Consider the following 17,934-nt stretch of genomic DNA (forward strand, 5'->3'; position numbering starts at 1 on the left):
TGAAATGCCTCCTCAAAGAGGAAGAATTGCAAGCCCCATGATTTCAGGGAGAAGGTGCTCAAAATTACACCAAACAAAAATATTTTAAATTCCTTCTTTAAATTTGGAATAATATCAGTTTGCTTCCCTATTTCCAGGAATTCAGTTGAGTTTTAAATAACATCATTAACAGACTTTCTAATTTTCGTTATTATCAAATGCCTACTAAAAGCACCTTCTAAGGCTGACTTGTGAACTCATTTGTTTCATGTCATCTAATTAATTTCATCAGGTTAACTTCTGTATTTGTTCAATAATTTACATTAATACTCAGAGAAAGTTGTCATAATATCTCTTTAATTACCATTTAATTAAAATACTGGTCATGACACCTATTTAGTAAAGTTCATTTTCTTCACAAATGGGTCTCTGTAACAATCCAAACAGTTCAACTTAATAGTGTTAAGTGACTAACAAAAGCAGTAATAAAGATTTGTTACTTTAGAGGCACATCCTCATATCATCATATTTTCCCAATGAGTTTAAAATGCAGATTTAATTGATATTATACTGTACAGTTTTATATGTTTTTCCATATTAGTTAATCATTGAAAAAAACAACCGAAGTCCACTATCATCTCCAGTTCCATTTAAAAAGAAAAAACCCTATTATCTGCAGAAATTGAAACAAAGACCTTAAATACATTTCTGTATCACTGAAGTTTCTTGAAGCTATTTCAAATTTCCCAGACATTGTATTTTCAAGTGCTGCTGTCCTAAGCCCCAGTTACAAGTAGTCCAAAACAGCATCCCAAAACTCGGTTTAGCTGAGAAGCCAGCTGTGGTCTTCTTTCATTAGCTGTCCCTATCACCATTAAATCAGCATTCTTAAAGTTTTCACCATAGAATTGCAACTTTGTTCAGTTTTACTTTCACAATGCAGTTGTACTTTCACCTAGGTAAAATAATTGAAATTCCACATACATGCTAGATTATTCAACTGCAAAAACTCTGTGCATTTTTATTTTTTTTATATTGAAATATGTTCCCACTGGAGGGAGTCTAATTTTTTCCTTTTTTCCCATGGTAAAGAACAAATATAGAACTCTGATTGTTACAAACCATAAAAGAACAGGTATTTTTCTGGTAATTCTCAACATGACAAAACTAAACCACAGAAAACTGTATCCAAGGGACACTGGATTGATAAAAAATGTCCTTATTGTCAGTATTATGATGAGTAATTCAGAACAAGAAAAAGCCGAAAAGAATTTTTAGAGGAATGACATAAAAAGTGCAAGTTTATATTTCAAAATCTTCATTTTTTCCTGCTTAAAAAACAAACAAAAAAAAAAATTTGTTTCTCAGGTTATTTCCAGAATTGCATAGTATATAAATGCTGACAGATCTATTGAACCTGAGGTTTGTGATCTCTAAAGTTAAAAATAGAGTAATAGAAAGAAGCTATCATGGAGACCATGGGGAAAATGTTTTTTACACTCCCATTACTTTTTCTTTCATTTTAACTTAGAGATTCTAGAAAATAAAACTAATTCTGAATATTCACTGTGTTTTTAGAGTGAATGGGACCAAAGACTGCATCAGAAGCACTAAACTCCACAGCATGTTGTCTGGAGAACTATAACATTTGCCTAGGCATATCACCTTGGATCTTCCTAGGGTTTCTCTGCCACTCACTTTCTCAGGTGTTCCATCAGACTTTATGAATATTACAAGTTACAAGGAATTCCAGATCAGCTACTCTCATCTTGTGGTACTTCAGCTTAGCAGATCACTTTTTACATGATTTGCAAGATTTTCAACAGGCAAAATATTTCAGCCTAGAGGAAGGGGAGAGGAAAAAAGGAAAAGAAAAGGGGAGAAGAATGAGATGGAAAGTGAGAGTGAGGAGGAGTGGGAGAGAAGGAGAGATTAAAGGAGTGAACAGAGCAGCCCTGGCAAGTAGATCTTTTCTGTGTAAATGGAAGAACTTCAGTATCTGGAGAAGCCATTAATTGCAAATTATAAAAGATATGGACAGATACTAAAACAGAGAAATGTAATAATGGCAACATTATTATTGTAATAATAATGACAACAAAAGCAAAAAAATGTATTTTGAGCTGTTGGCAGAGAAGGTAAAGGCTCAGCATTTAGACACCTTAGCACCACCTTGGAGCACTGGCCAGTCAGTGCAGTATTTTGTTTTCTGATAAAATTGAATCTATCAGCATTTTGTACATGCTGCTAAAAACAACAAAAAGCTAAAGCTAAAGGCAAAGAGAGATGCCACCCTCCTCCTTTTATTAAATAAAAAAAATTAAAAGCCTAGATGTAGAATTCAAGGATAAAGATGATTGTCTATTTTTTGATGTGACAACACAGAAAAAAAATCCTCTCGAGATTAGAGATTGGATTTTTGCCTTAGTTTTAAGGAATGCAAATTCACACTATACACCTCACTTTAATAGCAGATTTGCACCATGGGGATCAACAATGTGTTATTCCAGTCATGAAATACTTTACACATAGAAATTCACCACACAGGGCTAAAAGAAAGGGGAAAGAATAAAACCCCATTATTATGGATTTTTATTTCATTTCCATTTCTTACATTAAATATAATGATGAAAGGGGATGTTCAGCATATATTTTAGATAAGCAACATGAATTATCAGCATAAATAAGACATCTTTTAAGTTAAAACTCTCTTTGTACAATCTTTCATACAATTCTCAATTTAAAACCCCTAAAATTAAAAAAAAAAAAAAAAAAAGCAAAAAAGAAAAAAAAGATCAAGCAGAAATTCATGTAATGTCCCCTGTGGCAAAAAAACTATATTTTAGTAAACTCTTGCTTCATCACCAAAAAAAAAGACGAAAATTTAGTAAAAGTTTGGCAATAACACCAATTACTGTGAAAGTACAGGCTCATCAGTTCAGAAAAATAATAAATGAATTTAATGCAAAGTAATTTAATGATTACTGCACTATCTGTGCACCATCTTTGGCAGTAAGCATCACCATGTAGTAAGCTGGTGTAACAGTTTTGCCTGGGGTAAGGGGCAGTTTTCTTCCCAGAGGCTCATGGTGCAGTTTTGGAATTGCAATGAAAATGGCATTGATGAGACACTGATGTTTAACCTACTGCTGGTCAGTGCTTGCACAGAATCCAGGCCTTGGGGGCTCCTCACCACCCTGACAGTGAGGAGGCTGTGGCAGCACAGCAGGAGGGGGCACAGGCACGACAGCTGATCCCAGCTGGCCCCAGGGATAGCCCAGAGCATTTGATGTCACACTCAGAAATAGGAGCTGGGAGGAGGGAGACAGGGACCGTCAGAGATACAGAGCCTGCAATCCCAAGTACACATCTATGAATAACTGTTAAACATCTGCCTGACAGCGGGAAAAGGAAAATGAGTGCCTTGCTTAGTTTTGCTTGCATGTGCAGCTTTTGATTTACTTATTAAACTCTGTCTCGGTCCATGAGTTTTGTCACTTTTTCCTTTTGGATTCTGTCCCCCATCCTGCTGCAAGGAGTGCAAGCATGTGGCCATGTGGCATTGAGGTGCCTGCTGGGGTTAACTGCAATAGTCAAATATAAACAGGCAAATCATTATAGCATTAAAGCATTATAGCTTTTAGGCATTTTCTCTGGAAATATGTTACAGAAAATGCCAACCAACAGCAAAATGAAATAAATGCCAGCAATAAATGCAAGATACACTCTACACTAACACAATATAAGTAATTAATAGAAATTTCTCAGACCATCAAAATATATGATGAAAAGGCCTGCTGATGTAGTTGTTTTCTAGCATAATAGCACTCACAGAAATTAATTATTGACTTGGAGGAAAAAGAAGGGAAAAATAAATAATATTCTCAGGGCATATGCTTGGCAATATGGAAAACCCAGAAGACCAAGTTAGTAAAGTGTAACGTCTCAATCAGTTATGCTTATTCTTTTGAATGTTTCATCTGGAAAAAAAATGGAAAAAAATCTATACATACCTACACTTTAAGTCCTGACTGGATTCTAAATATGACTTGCTTGCATCTACCTGACATACTGAAATATACAAAACAAAACAACTACTTTACCCAAGCAAGATGCATTTTCAGCCCTCTCTTCTATGCAATGCAAACAGATGAATAAATTAAGAAACTACTATGCCATGATGTTATTTCAGTAGATAAACAGATGGAAATCTTACTTCTGTCACCCTTTCACAGGCTGATGTAGCAGGAAATGCATCTTTAGTGTTTTGAAAGCTGACATTGCCAGAGACTGCCACACACAGACATTAACCACTGCAAAAACATTGATGCAGTACAGCCAGGAGGAGCCTCCATCAACTCAATGCAAATGCAGTAAAAGGCATAGACTAATCAGGCATGGCAAATTCTCAGTGTTGTAAAATGTGTGGAGAAAATAAGGTTTGAAGTCAGGAATCACGACCAGTTGGTAGAGAACGCAACAAAACATGCACTGCAAATAAGGAGTCAGATTGAGTCAGAGATAAGAAAGGCAAGTATGGACATTAAGTATGGACAAAGAACCCTATATTCCTGCCACTTTTTAGAGCTTTTCAGGTCAAGATTTCCTAACTGCTAATCAATCATGTTGGGCTTTTAAATTCTACCCTTTGGCCAGGGGAATCTTTGAAAAGCATTAATTGCTTTATTATCTGTGTTATTTGTTTTTGCTTTCAGTTATAGAGATAAGGTTCATAAATGCTTGTAACAAAATTCTAACTTAAGCTGTTTTGAATATATTTTTTACTCCCAAATCAAAGATAAACAGTTACTCTCTTATAACATATATGCTTCATGCAGAATACAACAAAACTGATTGCAGCTAAATACACACTGAAATACTGCAGACAACAAAGAGTAACAGCCACTTAGCCCAGCGTCCTGGTTTAAGCAGTAGCTAATATTTAGGGACATAGCACTAGATGACCTTTCTACATGTAATGTATTCATTTTGCCCAACAGACTAAGGTCAGAGCAGTGAAAATCCTTCCAATTCTTTATGGATAACACTATCACAAAAGGTTGAATTGCTAAATGCTTTTAATTAAATATTGTAAAGCAGAAAGAATGACCTACAATTTTATTGAACAAAATTAAAAAGTTGTGGGAGTCACCTTCAAATAAGAACTTGTCTGACCAGTTCTTCACTGACAAGAGGGGAATTGTAGAAAAGGATTATAAGTCATATGCCACCTTCCTTTTAACCAAACAAAATAATTAAGTACAATTATGAATATTAAGTTGACTTGTTGAAGCCAAATAACCTCATTTTTAAATCAACTTGGAGAATATAATATTAAACAGCACCAACATGGAGAATCAGAGTAGTTAGGGTAGGAAGAGACCTCTGAAGATGGCTTAGTTCAACCAGAGATGATCTAGCCCATAGCCAAATCAGATTTAAAACTCAACATTCAAAAAGAAGCTTATATGCAAAAAGCCCCAGTAAATAAATATTTTGGGACATAGAAAGGCGAAATGGAGAAAAAGCATACAATTTTGTTTTCTAAGAACTTCCTTTAAGACTGAAGACCTATTTTCACCAATCTGGGAAAGTTAACAGAAAAATGAAAGTTTCTCAATTCCAAAAAGATACACCTTCCAGAAATTGTTTTAAAAGACATCCAAAAAACCCTACATGAAAATACATTCTGATGCAACGACTTTTGGAGACATATCTTATTGTTAGTTTTAAATGACCTGAGACCAATATATTTGCTTTGAGTGATTACAGAGTTACAAGAAATACTGGTAAAAATTTATTGAGAAGCTAAATTCCAGTGGCTGCATAAAATGTTGTAATTTCTTAACCCTCTAGTACTTTATATTTTTAAGACCTTCTTTATAATGTAACCTGCATAGCCTTTTAAGATCTCAGAAATACCAAATAAGGTTTTATGAAAGATCACATCTGATGCAACATTGACTTATATTTTTCCCTATAAATTTTATGAAATATATGATTTTGAATATTTAAAAAGAGCCAATTATATAGTAACATTTGACTATTTGTTGGATTGAAAATGCGTGTGTTTAAATGCACACATATACAAAAACACTGCACACAATCTCTTGACTAAGGGTAGAAAATGGCTAGCAGAGCAGCAGTAGTCTTTTTATTCAAACCCAAATGCAAAACATATATCCTGATAAAGATAGGAAATTCCTTGTTTCAGCCGTTCAACAAACCTGAACTTTTCTAATATGATGATGAAGATGAACTATTGAAGATTGCAATGTTAAAAAACCGGTTGGAAGAAATTAGTAATTAAAAGCTAATATCCCAATAACAACAACAAAACAAGCAAAAATAACAACAATTAAAACAAAAAAATCTAAAAAACAAACAAAAAACCCCAAACAAAACAACCAAAAACACATCACAAAACTTCAAGGTATGTATCAAAGTTTTGGAAGAACTGATTTTCTAGGGAACAACACATGATCATTTGTAAACAGCCCTCTCATAACCCCCAAAAACTATCAACTAGTATCCAAATAACATAGGCACTCCATCAGAAAATATCAAAAGCTTCCAATTTGCTCAGCTGCCATAAAGCAATAGTATAAAACCTAAGTAATTTTTCTGTACCCATGATTCTATGAGAACTTGGGTTGTGATTCAAAGTGCAGGTTGAAAAGCTTAAGAAATGTCCAATTTCTTAAGGTGATTTTAGTAATGTAGGACAGGGATGCAAATACAATTTCTATTTTCAGGAAGAGTTCCAAAAGACACCTGAAAAGTACAGATGTAAACCTGAGATGTAACAAGACTGTAGAAATTATAATTAAGCTTAAATTCAGCTGACACATGGATAAAAATTACATCAACAAACCACCATGGTTTTTTTAAAGCAAAGTCCTGCATTATAAATCCACTAATGCTTTCCAGAAAGATTAGCTGGCATAGAGATGAGAGAAATTCAGTTTAGGTATACTATTTGTAGTTCCAAAAGAGCATTTGAGGAAGCCCAAATGGAAGGTTCTTACAGAGATTAGGAACTCTTTCATAAAATGACAGGCTTTTTTTCTGCATGTTAGCTTAAAATAAAGTTAGTTGATGGTAAAAGTAAATGGTCAGTTCCACCAGAGGAGAGAAGTCACTAATGGACTTCTTCTGTATCTGAACTGTTTCACAGAATCACAGAATAGGTAAGGCTGGAAGGGAGCACAGTGAGTCATCTGGTCCAACCTCCCTGCTCAAGCAGGGTCATCCCAGAGCACAATGCCCAGGAGAATGTCCAGATATTGAATACGTCCAGCTCTTGAATATTTCCAATGAGGGAGATTCCAATGCATGGTCACTGCACAGTAAAGCTCTTCCTCGTGTTCAGGTGGAACTTCCTGCATACCAGTTCTTGCTCATTGCCTCTTGTCCCATTGCTTGGCACCATCAAGTAGAGCCTGGATCCATCCTCTGATGTCCCCCCTTCAAATACTTATAGACATTGATGAGATCCTCTGTCCAAGATCTTTTCTCAAGACCGAACAAGCCCAGCTCCCTCAGTCTTTGCTCATGAGAGAGATGGTCCAGGCCCTTCATTATCTATTTTGCCCTCCACTGGACAATCACTTCATGATTTTTTTTTGCTGAGGATTCCAGAACTGGACAAAGGACTGCAGATGTGCCTCACTAGGGCTGAGTAAAGGGGCAGGATCACCTCTGCTGACCTGGTGGCAATGCTCTTCCCAATGCACTCCAGAACACCATTGGCCTTCTTGGCCACACAGGCACACTGCTGGGCTCGTGGTCAGTTTGTTTTCCAGCAGGACCCCCAGGTCCTTCTCCACAGAGCTGCTTCCCAGCAGGTCAGCCCCCAGCCTGTACTGGTCCATGGCGTTATTTTCCCCCATGTGCAGGACCCTGCACTTGCCTTTGTTGAATGTCAAACTCTTCTCTGCCCATCTCTCCAACTCTTAAGGCCCTTCTGAAGGCCTGGACAGCCCTCTGGGGTGTTGGCCACTCCTCCCAGCTTTGTGTCATCAGTCAACTTGCCAAGGAGGCATCTGCTCCTTCATCCAAGTCATTGATGAATAAGTTAAATGATACTGGGCCCAATATGGAACCTTTTTCACCATTAGTGAAAAACTTCAACTAGGTTGTCACTGATTATGACCCTCTGGGATCTGCCATTCAACCAGTTCTCAATCCACCTCACTGCTCACTCATCCAGTCAACAGTTCCTGATTTTGTCTATCAGGATTTTGTGAGAGACAGCATCAAAAGCCTTGCTGAAGCCAAGGCAGACAATATCCACTGCTCTCCCCTCATTGATCCAGGTAGTTGTTTCATTGTAGAAAGCAATGTTTGGTCAAGCCTGATTTACCTTTAGTGAATCCATGCTGAATACTTCTAATCTAACACTTCTTGTCATCCATATAGATACAGATGCCTTCAGAATGAAGTGCTCGATCACCTTTCCAGGGATTGAAGTGAGGCTGACTGGCCAATAGTTCCCTGTGTCCTTCTTCTTGCCCTTTTTGAAGACCAGGGTGAGATTTGCTTTTTTCCAGTCTCTTCCGTTGCCATAACCTTGCAAAGATGACTGTGAGTGACCTCGCTACGGTGCCCAGAAGCTCTTGTGGACACATCCTGCCAGAGCTCATGGGCTTGTGGATGTCAAGTTTGTTTAGGTGTTATCTAATCCAATGATCCTTCACCAAGGAAAAGTCTTCTTTCCAAGACTCCTTTACCCTGGTCTGTGTCAGAGAACCCTGAGGGCTGATATGTTAGTGAAGATTGATGCAAAGAAGGCATTTGATAACTCTGTCTTCTCTGCATCCTCTATTACCAGGGCTCCCCTCAATTCATTAATAGGCCCACATGCTTCGTTTATTTTTTATTGATCCATTTTAAGAAGCTCTTGTTGTCCTGGACATCATCGGCCAGATTTAATTCCAGATGGGCCTTGGCCTTCCTGGTCTCTCATTTCTACTTATTCAGACAATCTCTCCATATTCATTCCAAGAGTCCATTTCCATCCCTGCTTTCATCTCCTGTGTACTTCCTGTTTATGTCTGAGTAGTGACAGCAATTCTTTATTTATTCACACACATCTCTTGCCTCCTCTGTCTGATTTTTTACTTGTTAGGATGCATCATTCTTGTGCAGGGTTGGATGTGATGCTTGAATATCAACCAACTCTCTTGGACTCCATTTCCCTGTGGTGCTTTTTTCTATGAGATTCTTCAAGGAACATCTCCAAACAGACTGAAGTCATCTCTCCTGAAATCAATGGCTGTAATTTTACTTGCTGCCCTGCTTCCTCCTCACCCAATATTGAACTTCACAATCTCATGTCCACTACAGCCAAGGCTGCTCCCAACCTTCATATCACCAAAAAGGCCTTCCCAGTTCAGTAGAATGAGGTTGAGGAGCACACCATTCCCTGTGGGCTCCTCCAGTACCCGTGTCAGAAAGCTGCCACCAATGCTTTCCAGGATCCTCCTGGATTGTCTCTGCTCTGCTGTGTGGCTTGTCCAGCAGATGTCAGGGTAGTTAAAGTTATTGTCTGACAATATATTAGAAGATGGAAAACAGGGCAAGCAGTGAAATGACAAAGCTTGCTGATGATAGCTTACACAAAACAGTAATAAGGACAATTACCTGTGAGGAAATAAAGGTCCTGCAAAACCAAGCAAGCAGTAAAATGGAAGATTACATGCATTGTATTTTCTAGGAAAAAAAATGAAAAGGCATCAGATAAAGCTAGTAGAACTACAGTGAACAGAAGGAAATATTTCTTCACTGAAATGTTCTTGATATAAAATATTTGGAGTACCAAAATTATATGTGAGCTTGAGAGAAAAAACAGATGAAATCATGGATGAAAAAGTCCATCAAGTTTTACTTACTCTAAATACACTGGATTTAGAAAGCGTCTATGCCATAAACTGTTAGGGAGTAAGAAAACATTTTGTAGAAGTATCACTATATAATTTCTTGCTCTTTTTCCCTTATGTTGTATCCAGTTACATGGATCTTTCTTATGCCTCTCTAAAACTGTTCTCATACTCTTTTAATATAGGGATTACAAACAGGAAATTTTATGTTGAATGTATGGTTTGAAAATTGTTAACGTATTTGGACAATGCTGACTGAGTGGGGTCAGAAAAAGTCAGTGGTGAATTGTGGCCAACAAAGTAGGAAGAACACAAGAGTAAAATACACAATCAACTACTATCTTGGCATTAAGTTAACACGGGGAACTGCCACAAGTTTCTGAAATGGATGCACTTTTGCTCAATATGTTCAAGAAATATCTGAAATAGAAATGATCTTTAATTATAAAACTTTCAACAACTTTCAGCAGATGTGGAATCGGTATAGAGAAATTTTTACTGTATTAGTAAACTGTTGGTAAGTAGTGTTGCCCAAAAATAAGTGTTTAAATTTTTGAAAAATACAAAGCAGTATCTGCATTGAAGAATTTGAACTAATCATGAAACTTCCATGGATTTAAATAATTTCCATGGATTTTCAACATTAGTGCAAATCTCTGCATGTCATTCTGCAAAACAAAGTTAGGATGTACAAGGCATAGAACTGAGGCTAGAATCCAATCAAATAAGCAATTTATATGATCCTATCTAGTTATTGCACCACAAAACACACAAAAAGAACAAGTACATGATGAGAAACACAGAGAAGAGTGGATAGAAAGGCAACAGAAGTCATCAGAACAGTTAAAATACCACAAAAAAATATACACTGAAATTTATAAAATTGAACAGTTCAGAAAGTAGAAATGTGTCATATATTTAATTATTGATTTTGATATGTAGAAAGCAGAAAAGCTTTCCTTCCCCCATCCTCACAAAAGGAGGATTACATAGTATTTAACTAAAGAAATACATCAACTGTCTTGTGAAACCCAAAACTACACAATGAAACTGTCCAAAGTCTCATTGATGTTTAGTTGTTGTTTTTTGGGTTTTTTTAATTAGCCAATAATAGGAACAGTAAAATTAAAGCTATATTTTTCTCTTGGTAGAATGACGTGAAGGCACATATTCCATAGATAGGCAAATTTCATAGTTTGTCAAAGTGAGACCTTCCTGAAGTCTGTGTTATGGTAAATGGTTCTTATTTCACACATCTGAAATTCATGTCTGTAGACATGGGGGACTAACAATGGATTCAGATAATTCAGTATTCTGTCACCAATAGAAAAGCAATCACTGTTGGGCAGTTAGTCATGGAAAAATATCTCTGTGCCATCTGTGACAAAAACCCTCAGATGTATCTGAAACTCAGTGCTTAGTGCTAGGAAAATAGGATAAAATGTGGATCACAAATTCCAGACAGCTGCCCCAGGCTCCACTAGTATCCCAAGAACTCAGGAACAAGCCATAGGGCTTGAAGCAAGATGGACGCCATGCTTTAAGCAAAAAGAAATCTGAAATACAGGATGTCAGAGTGTAAATCCCATATCCTAAAGTTCAGTCATCATTGTGGAAATTGTGGTTAGTTTTGTCTATTCCAGAAGACTCAAATCTGACCTAAACAGAAGTTCAGCTTTCCCACATGATGCTGATAAAGCCAATTTTTACTATGTTTACATTACTGATTTCATTCCCTAGGGCATCTTTTCCTACTATTTTACACCATGACTATTTACATTATTTGTTAATCCAAAATTTTTTGTCATACAGTTTATGTTGAAAGATGGTATAAGGAAGATCTTATATTTAATCTTTCACACATGTCCCAAGTTACAAAAGGAGACACATGTGTATGAAAGCTATTACACTTTATATTCTCATATATAATTTTCCATGAACTATAATATTCTATTGCTAGATTGTAAAAGATTTTGTGAAATCAAAATCTGCAAAATCTTATCTCAGAAAACTGGGTTTCTTTGAAGGCTCTGCCATATATTTGTCTCATATTTTGTGCAGCTGTTTCATACTCTATTATAGATGAAGACCATTCAGTTCCAGTGTTTGAGTATGTTGGAGATTGTTTCTCTACTACTACTGTTTAGCTACATACTTCTTTTCTCTTCACCATGGTTTTGAGAATAAAAGTGTTACTGTGACAATATGGTACCATTTTCTGAAATACTGAATGATCCTAAGCATTCATGAAACACTCCAACATTTAAAACTATTAATTTGTGGTTTCTTTTCATAGTAATGATATGGCAAGTCTTAAAATCCATTATTTATTTATTTTACTTGTTAACTACACAATTACCAAAGTCTGATCTCACTTCTAAAGAAAGGTTTTCAAATAATCCCTAAAATTATGATGTGAAAATAATTCAGTTAAATTTCTAAGTATTTCATGTTTTTACTTAATAAAGCTACACATACATTTGAGGCATGAAACAGACCCAAAAAAATTTATACTACAGTGGCTAAGAGATAAAATATTATCTATAATGAGGCAGTGCTTGTATTTCTGTCCTGTCTAATCCCTATATTAATTATTCTACCGTTTTAAGTAGTGTTATTTTATGTGATACGGGAAAAGAGATTATATAACAACAATTAATATTTATTTACTTTAAAATAGCCTCACAAATATTTAATTTTTAATATTTAAAATGTTATCTAGCTATTAAAAACCATAAAATAGCTCCAACACCTCAATGTGTAAGTAAACAAAATTTCACTAAATCTTCCTAGATTTTATCAAATGGCAGATACATAAAAGAGGATCATCTGTTAGTTCTTGTAATAACAAACTTAAAAGAAAAAATCAGCTAAAAACTGATATATACAGATGTATATAAAAATTAATTTGTCTATTTCTAAAACTAGAAATGATGTGGCATATTCAGTTCTATTCCAGTCAGAAAGGAGGTGTCCTTCTATCTTGCTCTGTAAGCAAGTGTACCATTTTGGGGAACAGTGGGGAAAGGGCCCTGGGTGATGACACCGATGGTGATGACATCCCGTAACCTTTTGCTCCTCATATTCCATGTAGGAATTGGAATGATCTTCAAAATGCCCAGAATCAGATGCAAATGTCACTAAGATTTAAGAATGTTGTCATGAATTTTGATGGGATGAGGCATGGATATATCCACTACATCTAGTTAGTTGAGTCTGAGAAGCACAGAAGATCATCAAAATCTTTTAGTAGTAAATTATTTTAGTGTTAGTAAATACTGTTATAAGTACAATATCAAGTAATTAACTCCAGCATAAGTAGATCAGTAAAGTGAAACAATAAATACCCATATTATCTATGTGCATTTCATTGTGTTTTAGTGGTTTTACTTTGAAAAAAGCTTTACAAGTTCCTGAGAAATGCCCATTAGCAGCTGAAGCACCAAAGCAATGCTATTCCTGATGCCATTCAATTGCATCTTATGAATTAACTCAAACGAATGTAATTTGTGCCTTTCAAGATTGCTCCATGATGAAAACTAAAACAAGGGCAGTGGGAATGATCAGGAGAAGATTCAATTCAAAAATCAAACTGCTGTATCTAAGGTAAAATGCTAACGTAATTGTACCTGTCACATAAGCAGAAATTTACAAGACTTAAACACATAATAAATACATGTAAAATAAATACAGCATCAGCCATAGCTAGCTGTCTAAGTGGATAGTGGAATTTGTGAGGTGGAAGAGGTCAGTCAAAGTAATACATTTGATCTAGTAAAGAGATGAACAAGCAAGATAAGCATACATTTTAAAGAAATAATGAAATAACTTAAACTGAAATTCCCTTTGACCCTGACTTCTAGAAATCATCATTCTCATAAGTATCTCTAAAAATTCTCTTAAAAGGGAAAATTCTTTGCAATTTTTTTATTCTAGTAAATAATTCAGTGTTATGTCACAGCCCTTAATGCACTGTTCTAATGCAAATACTCAGTTTTACCTCACTGGATTTTCTCCCACCTTCCAATTCATAAATTTCAAAACCTAAATTGCAGAACCGTTGCTAATCCAAAATACTACACATTTATGCATCTGTTTTCAGTGCCTACCCTTGTTACTATAAAGGACTTAACACAGTTTTAAAAACAACAGAAATAGCAATCCCTTAAGACATGATTTGCCCTTGATACCCTTTCCATTTTATGACCATTGCCTAATTTCTGATATGTCTAATAAACACAGCCTCTCAGGCATCAAAATGAAGGCAACTTAGATAAAAAAATTATCCCAGACTCTGGATTGGCGGTGAGGTGGTGGTGGGGAATCCCACAAAAAACCCAAACAGAAATAAAAGGAGAAAAGAAAAGGCAATCCCCCCACACAACCACCACCACAGAGCAAATATTCATTGTTTGCTTCATTCAAGTGCTATTTAGTGAACTAAAAAAAATTACCATCGTAGGGCAAGAGAGAAATATATTCAATGTCTAGGCATACAATCACAAAGTTGATTAAATGGAGATGCTGTTGTGAATGTTCACCCTTTCTGTACCCTTCTACCTATTCATATTCAATTAATTTTATTCTTGCAGTACTATAGCTTCTAAGAATAAATGTAACTCATGAATAAAAGAAGACATATTATATAAGAATAGACAATAATCGTCAGCCTTCTGCAAACTAAAACTGCTGCAAGTAATTTTATCAGGAAAGAATCATGAAAATAAAAGAATCGACAACTTGAGCTCTGCAAGTTAGAGTTCAGATCGAAACCCCATCCTTTTCTACTAAAATAGGTTTCTAGTTTTGCTGTATTAGGAAATTATTAAACTTGCTTATACTAATCCTTCTCTTGCCCCTTTCAATAGCTTGAATTTGGAAATCTTAGGTCTTAATCATTACCATGCAGCAAAGTACTAAGATCTTCTTATCTTAGACCACTAGATATGAGTATCTAGAGTGCACAAGTGCACTTGTACCACACCACTGTGGAGCTTTACTTTACACTACAGGAAAGCTATGGACAAAAAAAAAACACCCCAGCAAGTCACATTGTGCAGGTTTATTCACAATATGCTCATTCACTCCCTCTGTCAATTCTCAGCAACACCAGCTCCATTTCTAATATGCACAATCACTGGTTTAACTTTTGTCTCCTCTCTCTCATTTTCTGATGAATAATCATACATTCTAGTATCTGGTTTTGGTGCTAGACAGCAACCATGAAATGAAAAAAGTTCTTGTAAGAAAGACATACACCTATGTCAAAGTTAATATAAAAAAACACACATTCTTTAATAATACAGAAATGCATGAATATGTATATATATGTTGTAATTTCGCTTTTTTTTTTGATTTTGCTGCTCATGCTCTATAAAAACTGTATGCCCTTCCAGAGGTATCAAATAGCAACAGATTGTTTATATAGTGCATTATGTACTTTAAGACCATAAAAAATAACATTATTAGGGTTTTTTTGGTCCTGGCTCAAAACTTAGTAGTAATTCAAGTTATTCGCTCGCAGTGGTATTTTTATATTATGATAGACATTAATTTTCAAAAGAATGTAGGAATTATTCATTTTGTTTTACTCATTCATCTCTAAATAACCACAGAATTATTTCATTTCAATAGTTGCCAATATTAAATAAGAGAAAATAAGAGTAAAGTGTAAAGTTATATGTCAAAACTCAATTGCTGTTACAACATATCAAACAAATGCTTGTGTTTCATGTAACACAACACCTTTAAGAGTTTTTGTTGCTTGTTTGTTTTTTTTTTTACAATTCAGCTTATATTTTTCTTCTTTTTAAAACAGACAGAACTGGAAGTAGAATGCATCCACTCACTAATATGAAAGAAAAACATTCCATAATATTGGCCTAGTTTTTGGTACACCATTACATTTGCTTCCAATGATGTCATTACCTTTGTAGTTAACCTTGAAACCAATTGAGCCCACACTTTCATCCGTTTGAAGGTGCAACCACATCTGATTGCTCATGCTCACAATTAAGTCTGGTACAAAGCTCCCGGTTAACCTATAGATAGAAGAAAATTTCTGTAAAGCCATTAAGCATTAAGTAAGGAGATTTTTTTTTCTTTTTGTAAGAAATCTAAATAACTGCCAACCATTTTTTTGTAATATTTACTTTTAAATTCATTGCATTCAGCTCACACTAAATTAGTTATTTACTAGCTGGCCCACCAGGACAACTCTCACATTTCCAATGACTGGAAAATTGATAGTAGTCTATAAACACATGCAACTACTACTTATGTTGTATTGAAATATTTCATCTCACTTTCAGTTGCTGCTTCAGAAAGAAATACAACCTCCCTAATCCTTAACCTCATCTGATAATCCAGTGTCCACTACTCAGGTACATGAAGACATATCAATTGCATTAGAAGCCCATAATGAGGCATTAGAGTGATTCTTTGATTTTTCTAGTATGCAGCTACCCACTTTGAAATACATGTGTTCCATATTTAAAAGAAAGCTGTCATTTTTAAGTAGCAACATTATTATGAAGGCTCTTGTGTTCCCTGCACTCTCTCACCTCCTCTCATCACCTCTTCTACAAAAAACAGCCTAAATAGAATCAGCTGTTGTCTATTCCTTCATTAAGAAAACTAACAAATGTCACAACTTTAAACCTTCTACTGTTACAGGGTGCTGATTAATAGAAAGAAGTAAACTTGATTTTCTTTTTTTTTCTTTTTTAAAAATTTTAGTATTATTTGCAAAAACTTGCAAATCAGTGCAGTCCTAAATGTTGATTCTATTTGCTGAATGAACAGTGTGATAGCAATAAGGAAATGTTGTGAAATCTGCAGTTTTATGTTATATTGCATTTTTCCCCCAAAATTTTGTCTCAGATTCTGTTATAGTTTATTATCTGAAATGAAATGCTGAACAGCTTCCAGATATTTTTTATTCTTGTAAAGTGGATCACAAGCACAATACTGTATAGCAGTGAAAACTGCTCATTTTTTCAAGTTCTAACCATTCTTTAAAGCTAGCTGAAACTTAAAATGGACTACTTTAAATGCATTTTACAGTTAATTTTAGTTCTTCCCTCTGGTCCTTTTTAGCTTCCTTCTCTATTGAATAGTCTGCTGTGGGAAAAAAACCCACGTCTGTTTCCCACATCTGTGTTCACAGATGGAGCTACTAGAAAGACTCTTGCCAGAACTGAACAAGTAAATGCCTGGCCAAAATAACATATTAACTGCTCATTCCTGCACTAAGGGAAAGTGTCTTCAGTGAGTTCAGTCTTTGCCAAATTAGTAGATTAACAGGATGTTTCTGAGAAACCACACTGATGTAATGGCTAACAGAGTTTTGTAATTGTCACTGGTGACTGACAGTATGTATTTTGAATATTAAGGGCATTGAGAATATTAATCTTTCTGTTGTGTCAGACAGAATAATTTCCTTAAAAAATCTCCATCAAAATGTTCAGCATTCCCATTTTCTGAAATTAATTACAAATACTTTTTATTTTATCCATATTTTTACAAGAAATACTTTCCAATTAAATAGTACAGAAAAAAAAAAAAAAATTTGAAAATACATTAATGAAAAAAACCCCAAAAATAAATTAAGAGAACAGAAAAATCACTTGTTGATCTATCTTTTAAGTCCTTTTTTAAGTCCCTGTAAAGCATTTAGGAATGGGCCACAGATCAATAAGATCCAGAAAACCATTATTATATGAAGGAAGCTATTAAAAAAAAATAATGAAAGTCTGCACTGGAGAATTATTCTTTCTGTCCTTCTGGGGATTTATGTAGGTTCCACTACCCTGTATTCAGTACCTAGATTCCTCTCCTGGAAGTACATGTTCCCTTTTAAAAGCTAAAGAGTGAACACTGAGAGCAGTAGAAATGGAAGTATGTGATTATGATGTCTCCCTTTTTATTAAACAGCTTAACAGTTACAACACCCAGCAGGGTGTTTTCCAGTTCTTCCTCTACAACTCCAGAACTACTCCTCCCACATCCTAGTGACATATATTCTCCCCCTGAGAGAGTATGCTGAAGACTGGGTTTGAGGACATTCAGAAGA

The 17,934-nt window shown here is 35.3% G+C and overlaps 1 protein-coding gene across 4 annotated transcripts in view; it reads right to left on the bottom strand.

The window, feature by feature from the left end:
- The window catches only part of CSMD3 (CUB and Sushi multiple domains 3), a 586,421-nt gene that overhangs the window by 285,395 nt on the left and 283,092 nt on the right, over positions 1-17,934 (bottom strand). For all 4 annotated transcript variants that reach the window (XM_054290025.1, XM_054289307.1, XM_054288554.1 and 1 more), the window contains one exon: positions 15,789-15,901. In XM_054290025.1, the coding sequence (XP_054146000.1) occupies positions 15,789-15,901 (113 nt within the window). The remainder of the gene's footprint in view (positions 1-15,788; positions 15,902-17,934) is intronic.

This window comes from Melozone crissalis, unplaced genomic scaffold (genome assembly GCF_028551555.1).
Source record: "Melozone crissalis strain CALT ecotype California unplaced genomic scaffold, PUWL_Pcris_2 ptg000002l_1, whole genome shotgun sequence".
NCBI classification, from domain to species: Eukaryota; Metazoa; Chordata; class Aves; order Passeriformes; family Passerellidae; genus Melozone; species Melozone crissalis.